General features: G+C 35.3%; 2 protein-coding genes across 7 annotated transcripts in view; one reads left to right on the top strand and one right to left on the bottom strand.

Moving 5' to 3' along the window:
• On the top strand, positions 112 to 4333 carry LOC107623095 (vacuolar fusion protein CCZ1 homolog B). 6 transcript variants are annotated; one of them, XM_021114944.1, is made up of 11 exons: positions 112 to 671; positions 745 to 838; positions 1211 to 1394; positions 1499 to 1543; positions 1649 to 1758; positions 2285 to 2380; positions 2496 to 2829; positions 2896 to 2954; positions 3164 to 3319; positions 3434 to 3663; positions 3969 to 4333. In XM_021114944.1, exons 1-11 carry the CDS (start codon positions 490 to 492, stop codon positions 3997 to 3999), a joined length of 1521 nt encoding a protein of 506 aa, XP_020970603.1. In that variant the 5' UTR covers positions 112 to 489; the 3' UTR covers positions 4000 to 4333. The 6 variants fall into 6 exon arrangements, with proteins under 6 accessions (XP_020970603.1, XP_016180727.1, XP_020970602.1 ...); XM_016325241.2 differs by having other exon boundaries at positions 115 to 671; positions 1499 to 1537; positions 2496 to 2954; XM_021114943.1 differs by having other exon boundaries at positions 115 to 671; positions 2496 to 2954.
• LOC107623216 overlaps positions 6675 to 13797 on the bottom strand; it is a gene marked incomplete in the record, with an annotated part of 7835 nt that continues 712 nt past the window's right edge. Inside the window, 8 exon segments of the mRNA XM_016325402.2 lie at positions 6675 to 7151; positions 7477 to 7532; positions 7687 to 7752; positions 7834 to 7898; positions 8338 to 8418; positions 9104 to 9229; positions 10646 to 10942; positions 13132 to 13792. Coding sequence (XP_016180888.1) covers positions 7870 to 7898; positions 8338 to 8418; positions 9104 to 9229; positions 10646 to 10942; positions 13132 to 13792 — 1194 coding nt within the window.

Raw genomic sequence — 13797 nt, 5'->3', positions numbered from 1 at the left:
CTCTCTTTTATACGTGCGCATCTATGTAAACGTGTTTAAAACTTTAAATTAAATTGTTGAATGATTATTAAAACTTTTATCAGCAACTGTGATTTATCTGACACTTTGTCGTGAGAAATTTTTGGTTATCTATAATATTTTTCAATTCCATAAATTAAAGCTTAATTCGTCACAAATATGAATTTCATTCAAGAATTTGGAGCTATGTTAGCAATTATTAGTTGACGCTATCAAGGAGAAGAATTGTAGGAAAGATTAGTAGCTTTATGAAATTTTTAGTAAATAGTACCTTTTATATAGAATTGAAATGAGGAATTGCATTGATCGTGATTGTTCTGACTTGTAGGTGTTTAATATTTGACACTTGCTTGGTAAATGATAGGGTTTAGAGTAAAATGGAATGTGGATTAGCATAATGATGAAGGAAGCAAAGTAGAAAAGCATATAAATAAGAAGGAAATCAAAGAGCGAGTAATCATCGTAGTGAGAATGGGGCTGTCTTCTGCAGCTACAGAAAATGAATCTGTGGAGCTATGCATTTTCGATTTGCGGAGAGGCCAACACGAAGGCCAAGAACTCGACAAGATCCTCTTCTTCTTCCCCGCTGGCCTCCCCTTCTCCAAGCAACTCTCCGTCGTTGGCCTCAGCGAAGGCCTCATCACTTTCACCAGGTTCATCCTCGATTTCTTCTTATTACTCTTTGATTTAGAACCTTCTCGATTCTGATTCCATGATTTCTTCTAGGATTTTCTCTCCTGAGGCTGCGTGCGAGGTCATTGAAGCTGAACGACATTCTCACATCTTCTACGAGGTCGAACCCGATATATGGATGGTTATGGTCTGTTTTTCCTTAACCCTAATTTTCTGTTTCTACCTTTTCCTTTTGTTACTTATTTACTTCATTTGTATCCTTTGTTCATGTTAGGACGAGAACTTACCGTATTATTGTTTTGAGAAATAATTTTTTACGTCCTCGTAACTTCCATTAGAAGGTTTGGGAGAGCTTGTTGATTTGAGTTCTAAGCGCTATCTTAGAAATATTTACATGTTTTCTGAGCACAGTTAATGCATGATCACGCCGCTTTTACTCTGATCTTGAATTTTATGTAACTTTTAGGCATTTTTAAATAAAAGATGAGTGCTATAAATGTTCTTAGAGCATGCATTAAGTGTTTGCAATTTCTTGTGATGTGAAGTTTTTGCCTTGTAGGTGGTTGAGAAAAGCAATGATTCAGAACCTATATGGAGAGATGATGCGTTGAGGAAAGTTCTTAAAGAAATCCACTCACTTTTTGTGATGTTTCATGGAACTATAAGGACACTGCTGGAGAAAGAACCTGGTGGAGGACTAATAAGGCGTCATCTGTATTCCTTTGTCATGGATTATCTAAGGGGTACGAGTCATCATATTAGTGCAAAATCGATATATCATGATTATCCTTTAGTTTGAGTTGAGATTCAAAATATTTCATTGTAAGTCATAACTCATAATTGTCAGCATGTAAAAAGCGGCCTCCATGGAATAATTGCTGCTGCGGTAATGGTGAAGTTGCTGTATCAAATGATTTCATTTGGATCTGTGCTGCCTGACACATGCTGAAGTAGCTGTCTCTCATACCTTATTTATCAATTTTCTCTTGTGAGGCAGATTATCTTGTGGGGAAAAAGCTGCTTTTACCGTCGTTCCGTGATTGCCTAAAGGAACAAGGAACTGTGCAGATGTTGACAATAGGCCGTGAGGCTGCAATTGAGGTTCAGGTTAGATAAGTTTTAAGTTGTGAATTGTGACGTGAGAAGGTCTAGGAAATTTATGTAAAAGTATGATATGATGATAGATCCTCGGATTATCTCTTTGGTCAAATCTTATGATTTCTCTAAGTTGACTTTGCAATGCTGTCTTTGGGTTTCATCAAGTCCATACAATACGAGTGATTTGTTACAATGAACAAAATTGTTTGTGCAAAAGATGTTGTGGTTATCTGATCCTTTTATTGCGCATTCCTTTATTCTCTCTTCCAAATGCAAGTGTAGCTCTTCAAATGAATGCGACACATGGTTTGATAAATTTTATTATTCTGCATAAATTTATTTTCTTGTGATTATCCCTACTGCTTCTGTTAGATGTTCCCCTTTTGTTCTGTGAGGGCGTTGTTGATTTTGATAATTTACATTTGGTATATGTGTTAGCATATTTCAATCCCATGCTTCAGATCATATCCACATAAGATGTTGACTATATTGCAGTTGTTCACGCTGTTTTATTGATGTCATCCTTTTTTGCCAGTCTCTTGTCAGGGTGCTTGAATCTTCCGCTGGAAACATGCCCTGCTACTCTCTCATTTTATTTCAGGACCTGCTGGTGTCAACAACACTCTCACCTGTATGGTTTTAATCATCAAGTACAATACTGTTTTTCAATGATGGAATAGTTTTGGGCAAATTAGTGGTCGTTCATTAAGTTTCTGATTAACCTTGACTATTGACTCATTTGTCAGGATGACACCATCAATTTGTTTACATATGCTGTGCTAAGGTTGACTCCACAAGCTCTATCTGTTGGTGTAAGTTCCTGGTCCTACCTACGAAAAGGCAATACTGCATCCAGTGTTGCCATTGAGTCTAACATAGCCATTCCAAGCTCTGCATCTGAAAGTTTCTATGGTTCATCTGAAGTATCCCCTACCGAGGATAGCCAGTATCATGTGGTGAGGCCCTTACAAAGTGAAAAGTGGTCCAAAGGAAAAGATGGTTATCTTGTCACGGATTTATGGGGCGCAGAGGTTGGTACATGGGTGTTTGCCACACCAACAGTTTGGCTTCGACAGACTGGTGAGAGAATGTATCTGTGTGCTTATCAGCATAGAAACCTTACATTGTTACTTCTTATTCCTGTATCCTCTATAGCCAATGGGGAACAAGGAGTGTCAGCGGTGAAGCAGCAAGTTCTTGAACAGGTTAGTACTTTTTCTATTATATTGAATATCTTGTTTCCTAATAAATTCTGAGAAAACCTTTAAAATATGTCACATTGTTTAATAAGAATTAGTGCCTTAAAGAAACAAATGAGGTTAAGTTTTATCCATCAACAAGTTATCCTTTATGAAAGGTGGATTTTTAGGAGGTCTAATCCAAGCCTCATCTTTTTCTTTGTTGAATACATCAGGCATCACTTAAGATATTGAAAGTTGAAGAGAAACTATCGAAAGGATGGGGTGGTGAGAATGCATATCATGTCAGTGGGTACCGATATTTATTAGTGGATGGTGATAGAAACGTGTCCAGGGCTACTCCACCAACGAAAGTTGCAACCTTAACTAAGGTATGATACTGGCATCAAGATGTGTTATGTATTTGATATGCATTTTATACATTTGCCAGCAAACTCATTAACTTAGAAAATGTAAAACTTGTTTCGTTTACGCACTTGGTTCAGGAATCCTTACTTGCTATGAATAAGCTTAGGAAAGAGGTTGAGTTGGAGAAGAGTAGAGCAAAGCTAGATAATGTTGGTTGTGAAAAAGATATGGAGGTGTGCATTAGAGCAAAAAACAACGCTTGGGTTATCTCTCGAATCACTAGAGGGAGGGAGCTTTACATGGTTCTGGAAAAAGCCAATGAAACCCTTCTATATGCCACAGATGCTGTTGAGAAGTTTAGCAACAAGTATATTTTCTTACATATTCTTATTAATGCATTCCTCTGTTTAAATTATTATTCAATATCATCATCATTATAATGAAAATATCACAACAAAAGGGTAAAACATAACTATAAGTTAAAGTTGATCAGATTTCAAGTCAAGAACTTATATTTATCTAGAAATGCATACTTACTCAAAAGGTATTTCAACATTTCCGTAATTAGTTCTTTTGACATTCAAAGCTACATACTTAAACATTTATTGACTTTTACTGAACTGACCGAAAAAATGTAATTGTAAGTAATATATTTTATGTTACTTTTTGTAGATATTGTGATGGAACTTTTTCGCTGGACTAAAGAGACAGGATGTGCAGATTGAGTGAGTAGTAGCATTAGCATTAGCGTTCTTTTGACCTTCCCCAATAAGTCGGGTACTTTCTTAGTCTTGAAATTTCCTTGTAGTAAGTTGAAGAAAGAATCTACCGAATGTATATCTCTCTGTATATTAAGTGTAATGTATACTGTTCAAGGGTGAGATCCATTAATGGTGCCCTGCATCTTGAATTCTAGACTGTAAAAAGGTGAGAGGAAAGCTCTGTTGTTCTCCTCTATTTCTATCTCCTCCTTTGTAGTAAATAATCATGTAAACGCTGATTATTTACTATATAATCAACATACTTTTTTTTTTTCATTTTCCTTTTTTTTTATTTGGAAATGGTAAACAATATTTTAGGAGCCAGGTACCAGAATTTTGACTCATCCCAACAACTTTGAGCTTGATCCCAAGTGTACTGCATGCCACTCAGAATCACTGTCTAAATGATATTTACTATTTAGATTGGAATATAATAATGAAGAGGGAATACTCGTGTTCTCTATTGTAATACACTAATACTCAAGCTTTTGTTTCTTACCTTTTAAACTTGTTAAATGCTCATTAGATATTAGTTTGAGTAAACGTACGACAAAAAAAGCACAAAAATTAAAGGCTTATGTTATGACAAAAGTATAGATAAAATAATACTATGTTTTGAATAATCAACAATGCTATATTAGGTTGTTAATAACACCTACTGTAGACTGTAGTACAAAATTAAAGTTGTTTTTTTTATTCGTTGTTTATGTGGCTCGTTAACCTAGCATTTTTCTTGAGGAATAAAGATAATCATAGAGAAAACATAGAAGAACGAGGTAAATATGGAGGTAATCATTACAGTTTACACAAAGGAACCTGTGTCTCAATTAGCTATGGGATACAAAAATCACACTGAAGAAAGAAGAAAAGATTGGATGCAAAAATGCTATATCCATGTCAAAAAAGTCGGCCATTAAATCAGTTATTATATATTTATATATAAATATATGTATTATTTAAGTTATTTTTATTGTATATTTTATATTTCAATATATATTTTTTGTATGTATTTTATATTTGTATATATATTATATATTTTTAAAAAGTATTTTAGAAAAGAAAATAAGATTTAAGAAAGATATGACAACAGCTACAAATACAATAGGTATGACAATAGCCTCTCTAATTCAACTGTAGTAAACTGTAAAGTATCTTTCGAACTTTCCAAATTTGATCTATTGAGTCTCATTGTAAATTTGTAAGATAGTAAAATAAAATCCCAGTTGAGGGTGAATTGATCTGGATTGTTACTGTTTCTTTTCCAGGATAAGGTTCTATCAAATCTAGGATTGGAAAATGTGCAAAATAGCAACGTAGTGGCTGGTGATGCTAGGTTGTTTTCACTTTTCTGTGTGAGCTGGGCGTCAAGTGGAGACTAAAATTGAGTGGATGTCGCTTGTCAGAAGGGTAGGAATGAATAACTGGTGAAGAAAGTGTTGGAATCACAATGTTTTTGTGGTTGCACGCGTGTTTGGTTTAGTCTAAAGAGAAAAATGCACGGGGGACATGGAAGACAAAAACAAGTTTGACTACGAAGACAAACATTAAAACTAAAATTTTTAACCCCCAAGGACGGACAACTGAGACATATCTGGGAAATAAATTCTTTGCTCTTATAAAAGATTCATTTTTTTATTTTGATTCATATAGAGTTTCCTTTTTTTTTTACTAGTTTTAATCTAGTAACATTTAAAGAACAGGTTAAATACTGATGTAATATGCCTTGCTACATCGGTGTTTTGGCTTGTCACGACAACACTTAACTACACTATCCCATTCCCACCAAATCATTACCGCTAACCGTTGGCATTGGTTCATTTTTCGTGCAATGGTGGATGACAACAATAATAGTAGATACTCAAATAGTCAAATTAGTCTTTTAAATGTTTAGTCACGTTAGTCCAATTTGCATTGAATCATAAATGGCCCCTAAATTAAACAACGTGCATTATGTTAACCCCGAGTTCATTTCCCGCCTGAAGTTTCTTTATCATTTACAGCCATTACTCAAATGACATTATTTTGTTACAAACCTGAACATCCACATTAGTATAGGTCAAACGACATCAAGAGGAAGATATATTATATAATGAGAGATCAATTGACTTGTAAACCAAACACTGTCTAAGGGTCATCACATTATGGAAGAAGGGTCCCACCCTCTGGATCTCAACTTTAGTCGTACTTTATGCGACGTAGGTATCGAGAAGAGGTTCTAAAATTGTTTCTGACATTATGATACACATGGATGATTTATTTTGAGGTTAATTCCCATCGAATTGTCCTATCATCTCCCATGCCCAAGCACTAGTCTATCCATATATCAAGATATTTACAACCATGAGAGATTATTAAGCATTCTAGTCTCTAATGGGTGGTAAGTAAGAACACCTACCACTACATGAGAAATGAGCACCACTCGTTTATCATTGCTTCTCTTACTCCAAAATGACATTTAATATGTGATGAGAGTTTACTAGAATGAGGACTTTTTTCAAATAACAGTTAGGAACCTATGCTTATTGCTTATGCCCATATGTCCTTTTTCTACTCTCTTAATATGCCAAAGCTCTCACCATCATTCAACTGTCATACACTTATGAATGAACTATGACGCTGGCCTCAACATAAAGATTTCATACAGCCATCAAAGTAAGAGAATAAATCCATCACAAACACGTACCATACAAGGCATAATGATCATCAAAGAAACAACCAACGGGGTGACAAACATATATATTATTAACCCTTACATAAGAAAAAATTAAAAAAGATAACTCAACTCCACCAAAAATATCTTTCATAAAAGGACTACAGACATAGCTAGAGAGAAGCTAATATTTCATCATGCAAAACAATCCAATTGCAAAGACTGTACCCCTTTTTCCTATTGAAGCCTGCTCAGTTCTCCGGCAGAAAATCATGATTTCAGCCAAGCTCCAAAAGATGGGCTTCATTCAAACCAGCTCAGTCCTCAATCTTTCAGGTTTCTGTGATATGTCTCACAGGACAGACGGCTTTAAAGCTGTTGGGAAACTCCACTTCAGAATTTAGAACCCCACAGATGTTTAATCAGTCCCACGATCTTGTCTATCTAAAACAACAATAAGCAAGTATTAGTTGCACTCATTACGTGCGAGGAAAAATGCAACTTTCCATGACCTAAAATCGTAAAATCAGTCAATTGTATCTTCAATAAAAATCGAACGCAAGGGGTAAGAGATAAGATAAGTGTCAAATTATCATTTGTGGTAACAAATCTCATCATACATATCATGTAAGCAGGTCGTGCTATATCATTAATGAATGACTTTAGATGTCAAGAACAGGTATATGTATCCCTGGCAACCACGTAAGTTACACTTGAGAGTTTCGAAGATGTGAGTTCGGGAAAGTTTTACTACATATAATATACATACCTTTCAAGAGCTCGAGTATCTTGAGGATGCAACATCTGGTGAGGCAGCCAGAGCACCTGACTCAAGAAATAATGACGTACCAGCCATGTTAAAACAAACACATTATAATGGGGAGCAGACCTTGAGGACAATCCAACTAATAGTTAGATCACATTTGAGAACAATTCAGTGTTTGGGGGGAAAATGAATTTACCGTAATAAAATACTTACTATGAAAGATAGCATTTACTCCATGAAACACATTAGAACATCAAGGGAGCCAGGAACATTGATTTCCTGCAAACAAGATTACATTAGAACGTTGTAGCAAATAGCAATTATAGGTCAGTGAGGGCACATAAGAACACATATGCTTACCACTGGAAAAGATAAAAGGATAACTAGAAAGCAACTTCAGGAAATCGCATATGCATATAAGCCTCCTGTTGAGCAGGAAAAAATCTTAGGTGGTGGTTAAGTAATAGACAGAAATACGAAATCATAACATCATTCCTAAGAGTTCGTGGTGAAATTCCACAAATAATAAATTATTTTATCATCACTTTCATTTTTATTTAGTTGATTTGTCAAAAGAAGGATGTGTAAGAAAAGCTGCATGAATGTTCTTGGACTGTCAACAACAAAAACCAAAGCCTTTTTCCACTAGGTGCGATCAGCTATGCATTCTAAAAAATTCCACGATAGTTTTTCTAGGTCCTCCACTACATATTTGATTTTGTCCTCCATTGGTCCACCCTCTTGACTGGGCTCTAAAAATAATCTTCCCACATGCTTGAAACAAGGTGAGATCCCACTATCCAAGAATGTCCTGAGACTATAAATGAACAAAATGGCAGACAGGAATATAAATATAAATTATACCTTGTCCAAGAATCATAACAGAATTTGAAGCAACAGAAGTGACATCTTGGACCTTCTCACTACAGAAAAGAACTCGAATAACTGAAACAAAGGGAAGAAATTCCTAAGATTATGCAGGAATCTGAACAAAGAAAGTTAAAAAGAGAAAAAAAAGAAGGAAAAAAAAGGCTTCTAGGGTACTTAATTTTCATTGAAAGGAGAAATCTTATCTTGGCAATAAAGGGAAATTTCAGGGAAAAATTCGCAAAGTTTTCCAATTATATGAAGTGTGACATGCTAATTAAGAAGGGAATGGATTAAAATGAGAAATTTTTGCCAGGAGAACATTGCCTATCCCATGTCTATATAACCTCATATTCCAAAGTATATTTTAGAAAGCTTTATAGAATTTCTTTTCAGCATGAATGTGATACAATTACAAAGTATTAGATTAAAAACTTGTAAAAATTATTTATTTTGGCCAATCCAACAATCGTTACAAGCTGAACCACTACTCAATAAAAAAGAAATATTTATCAATGTTTGTCAGTTAGATACTTAGATTTTTTCGAAGAGTCCAATTTTGATGTATTGACAGCTTATCTAATGAGATTCATGCATTTAGATTACTAATGAGTTTAAAAAATAGTTAATTTTGTTGATGCAGCAATTGTTACACTGAAAATACATGAAAAATAAATCTTATTTCAAATATCCATAAACAAGAACAGCAACTTAAAATTTTCTACTTCAATAAAAATTTTAATTGACAATGTATTTTGTGAACCTGGGAGATGAATCTGCTTTTCGTCCTCATCATTTCCATCGATTTCATTTAAAGCATTTTCCATGTCAACTGCACTGAACATATGCACAGAGTGGCTTCCATCTGATATCCAGACAGTCTGTGATACTGCAAGATAAGATTTCTCCTTTAATGAAAATTAAGGTTAACCTTTCCCACCACACAAGTAAACTATTCAACTCCTTTTGCTTTTGAAGGAAAATTCTTGATCCCATGGTAGAAACTACGCAAATCAGTTGCTATCAACACATCTAGCGAACATCGATATGAAATGAAAACATGAAGCGCAGACAAGAAACCAATACTCCACTCATATGATGGTTACATAACAGGGAAAAACGGTATAATCCTTTCATTAATTGTCAAGCATTACGGCACTCAAACTCGTATCATTATTAAGTCTTCAATAACAAACTTGGTTTAACAAATATGTTTCATAGAATTCAAATCAACTCAAAGTTGGTACAGCCTTGTTCACTTTATAGTATATAACCCAAAGGTAGGTATAAACAATTAACCCAGGCTAAGGAATGCTAATGTTATAACTTGATAGATACTTACAACCACACCAAACAGTTTTAAACTTTCTAGCTTTAAATTTCTTATAAGGAAAAATGGAATCAATGCCTCTTGAATTATTTTTTTTTTTTTTTGGGGGATAACTCTTGATATATGGAGTCATACCATTCCAATCTTACTGTCAAACAGGCAAGACATCTTGTACTTTGTCCAGATTCAATCACAGTACGTTTGTCAATGAAGAGTGTCCATATTGATTGTAGGACTGCACAGCCCTCCAAATGTAAGTCATCTCTCAATCTGATGCCTAATAAAATCCCCCAAAAATGAAAGAAAACCCTTACCTTCCCCATCCTACTGCAGGATTCATCCCTTACTTCTAGATGCTTAAGTTGAAACAGAGATATATTGGCAGAAAGTGTGCCTCTAGGCTGCATATTAATCCTTTATTTATGACATTGTAATCAATTGCCGAACCAATTAGGAGCTAATCAGGACAACAATACAAATTCGTGAAAACGACAAATAAGTCCTTAACCTTTTAACTCGAAGACAAATAAGTCCTTCACTAATTAAAAATACAAAAACGTCCTTAACTTTCAAAAATGCGAGACATCCAAGTCCTTCCAGGGGACCTATTTGTCCTCATATATTTTGGACGGAAGGGCTTAAATTCTCGCGTTTTAAAAGGTGGGGATATTTTTGTATTTTCAATTAGTTGAGTTAAAAAATATAGGACTTATTTGTCTTTTTCTCTAAAAGTTATTAGCACCATGACCTATAGTTGTGATTGTTTGTTAACTATAACAATATTTGAAGTTTCAGTAGATGTGGATTATTGTCAACCATAATTTGTGGTCAAGAGAATAATTTCAACAGAAAATTTCAATCCACGCCAAAATGTTTATTGTCTTTTGTCGCTGTCACATAAATTTTTTCACTGATAAAGAATCCACAAATTAAAATAGTTGAACTTACAAAATAAACAAAGAAAGAGACACATACTTGTAGAAATATCAGGAAGAACTGCCAGATTTTGCACTTTCATGACATGAGGCAGTTGCCTAACACGACCAGTGATATCAACACCTATGCCAGAATTTGACAAGGATAGCAGGTGTACATCTCCGCCAGAGTCCAAAATCAGAAACATTCTCTGCGAAAGAGCCTGAATGGAAATTGCTTTCACAGGCATTGCTGCTCTTGTCATGGATTTTGTTTCAACATCATTTTGCTTCAATGCCACAAAATATGCACCTCCATCTCTGTCATCATGTTTTAATTTAACATTTGTCTGCTTCACTAAAAGAAAAAAATACATGGATAAGATGAGATTCAAAATACATCCCACAGTCAAACTTCTGTTCTTAATATTTAGTTAATTACCATCTAAAACATCTCGAGATTAAACAAAGGGCAGCACCTTGCATTGCACCCATACCCTGGTCAATGACAAATACCTAAACTTGTTAGCAGAAATTACATATAAATATGTAACTTATCACATATGACCTCAGTAAGATCCTTGACTACAGCCACAAACTTCAGAATACCAAAAGGATCATGCTATGATATGTAGACTGATCATATCAACCATCACAATGTGTTAATTACTGTTAGGCAACAACAAGAATCGGTAAGAGAACAGAGATCAACACCCCCAGGATCAGATGGTTGCAAACATGTCAAAGTCCAATCGAGTCACTGATAAAAGCATTGCAGTTTGCAGTAAATTATTCATTACTGTAACGATAAACTAAAAGCTACTTTTAAATGGTCTCAAGCTGGTTTGCAGAGGGTTCATTTAGAGTTTTCTATAGTATAAAATACAATTTCTCTATTTTTGGCTAACCAGATGCTAAAAATTAAAAAAATATGTGGTGTGTGAAAGTCACACTCGTGTAACAAAGGAGTTAGCCATCTTAGCCTGCTGATGTTGCTCAATAACTCATCAAGAGGGGTTACCATTTTGGACAAATAGAGAGAACCAAATACTTTGGATCTTATATTTTGGGCTCTAATAAGTTTTAGACCTCATAAGGGGGGAGCACTCCATTTGAACGCAGAGCAAGACTCAATGAGGACTGTATATGATAGAACTGATGCACTTATCTTTTTGGACCTAGAATTTGTAGACATTGCTTTCTACTTTCTTCCAAGATGAAATCTTATTTATTGGCTTCTATTTTTGTTCTTTTCTCTAACAATCATTCTTCTTTTAGATAATAACACAGTGGATTAGCCAATGTTATCAGCCATCGGTAACATTTTGATTCATAATACGTGAAGTGCAAATGTATGATGACCCAAAGGTTCAAACTAACAATTGAAGCAAGTAGTTGTAAATAATGTATCTTCAGGAACACATCACATGCCCATGGTTATTCATTATTTTGAAACTAAATCAGATCAACCGATCACTAAAAACTGTATCAAACTCAGACGTTTTGAAGTATGCATGTAAAGATGCTCATTGTTGTGTATGCTCAGAGATGAGATGTAACCGATAACAGATGAACACGAAAAATTTAACAAGTGTAGAGATAAGATTCATCTCATTCCTTTGAAGATCAAGTCACCAGACAAAAATTTAACAGATGATGGCTGAATTAACGAACTACCGCCCACCCATAACAGGTTAGGCATTGATGCACACACACATGTCATATACTAGTTTCCAAAAGCAGTGTCCCTCGCTGAGACATGACATTACAACTATCAACTAGTACACACTACACTCCACTAAAGTGACCTTGGAGGTTACCGAACAGTAATGCTCAATTGTCAACAAAATCCCATGTAAAATTGAGACTAAAAGTATGAATTCTCTCACAATGACAAAGGTATGACAAAAGGACAGCCATGTTTAGGCTGCAATTTTATTTTTTATTTTAAGTACAGTCTAACTTAATCTTCAGGAAGATCACAATTTGACAAGGAAAACAATATAGCTATTAGAATTGAGTAGGTCTAACTCATCCCAAAAGCTAGCTCAAGAGGTGAGAGATGCCCCACATTTATAAACAATCTAGAGATCATATGCTTGGAGATACAGGACTTGTAATAATAACCAAAGAAAAGTAATTTAATCTTTCTTTTATAAAAGAAAAAGGTACCGAAGAAACTTCAGTTTTGAAGAACTGACAATATAAAACATTCTCAAACAGATATACTAATCTTATGTTGAGAACACATTTAGTGAATTAAAAACCACGAGTTATCTAACTTATTAAAAGTAGTGTCAATACTTCATTAAATGTGAACCCAGAATAAAAAATTAAATCCAAGATTAAGCTTTATATCATATATATATAAACCCCAAAAAAAAGTAAATAAAAAAAATTAAACCAAAACACAGTGCTAGCAAGTAGTAAGTGACAGGCAAGAATTCTGCTAAGGGCATATAGTATAAGCAACTAAGATTGAACCTTGCTTAAAATCCTATAACCAGAAGTTAAAATTATACTATATATATTTATATATACACCTACCAGCAACACCATGTTTCTCAATTCTCCCTTCCAAATCACCATTGCAAGCTAAATCCACCAGCCCTTCACCACCACCACTGCTAATTCGTCTCCCTCCTCTCTTCACCAGATCGCCGCCATTCGTTGGCTTCGAATACACATTCTTCCCCTTCTTGACCCTTCCTTTCGCGATTCGCCTGAGACTGAAAACCCTAACTCCATTTTCTTCTCCAAGAAGCAAGAACCCAAACGACAAGGTAACAGACCACACAGGCCTGGAGCACTCAATCACCGCACACCTCATCAGTTTCACCGCATCGCCATCGTCGCTGCAATCCAATTTTGTGGCAAAAACCCAAACCTTTGCGGCGGAAACGGAGTACATTGCAAAGTAATTAACGGAACCAGAAAGCTTGATGGAAACCCCATGCTTGGAATTTACCAAAACGCCCAGCTGGTGCTCGAAGCGCAGGTCCTTCTGGGAACAAATAACACGTGGCCTAAAGAAAGCGTTGGTTTTGTGGTTCAAGAGGTAGAAGCGGAGGAGGATTTGGGATCCGGCGCGGTGGGGTGCAGAGACTAGGAAGAGGACGCGAGGGGCAGATTTGGAATTACAATGATTAATATTGTCAGGGGCAGTTTGGAGGAGGAGGAAGGTGGAGGAGGAAGAAGGGGAAGGAATGGAAT

The sequence above is a fragment of the Arachis ipaensis genome, chromosome B10, assembly GCF_000816755.2.
Source record: "Arachis ipaensis cultivar K30076 chromosome B10, Araip1.1, whole genome shotgun sequence".
In the NCBI taxonomy this organism is placed as follows: domain Eukaryota; kingdom Viridiplantae; phylum Streptophyta; class Magnoliopsida; order Fabales; family Fabaceae; genus Arachis; species Arachis ipaensis.
The sequence above is the reverse complement of the archived record's forward strand: the minus strand, read 5'-3'. Positions and strand labels throughout refer to the sequence as shown.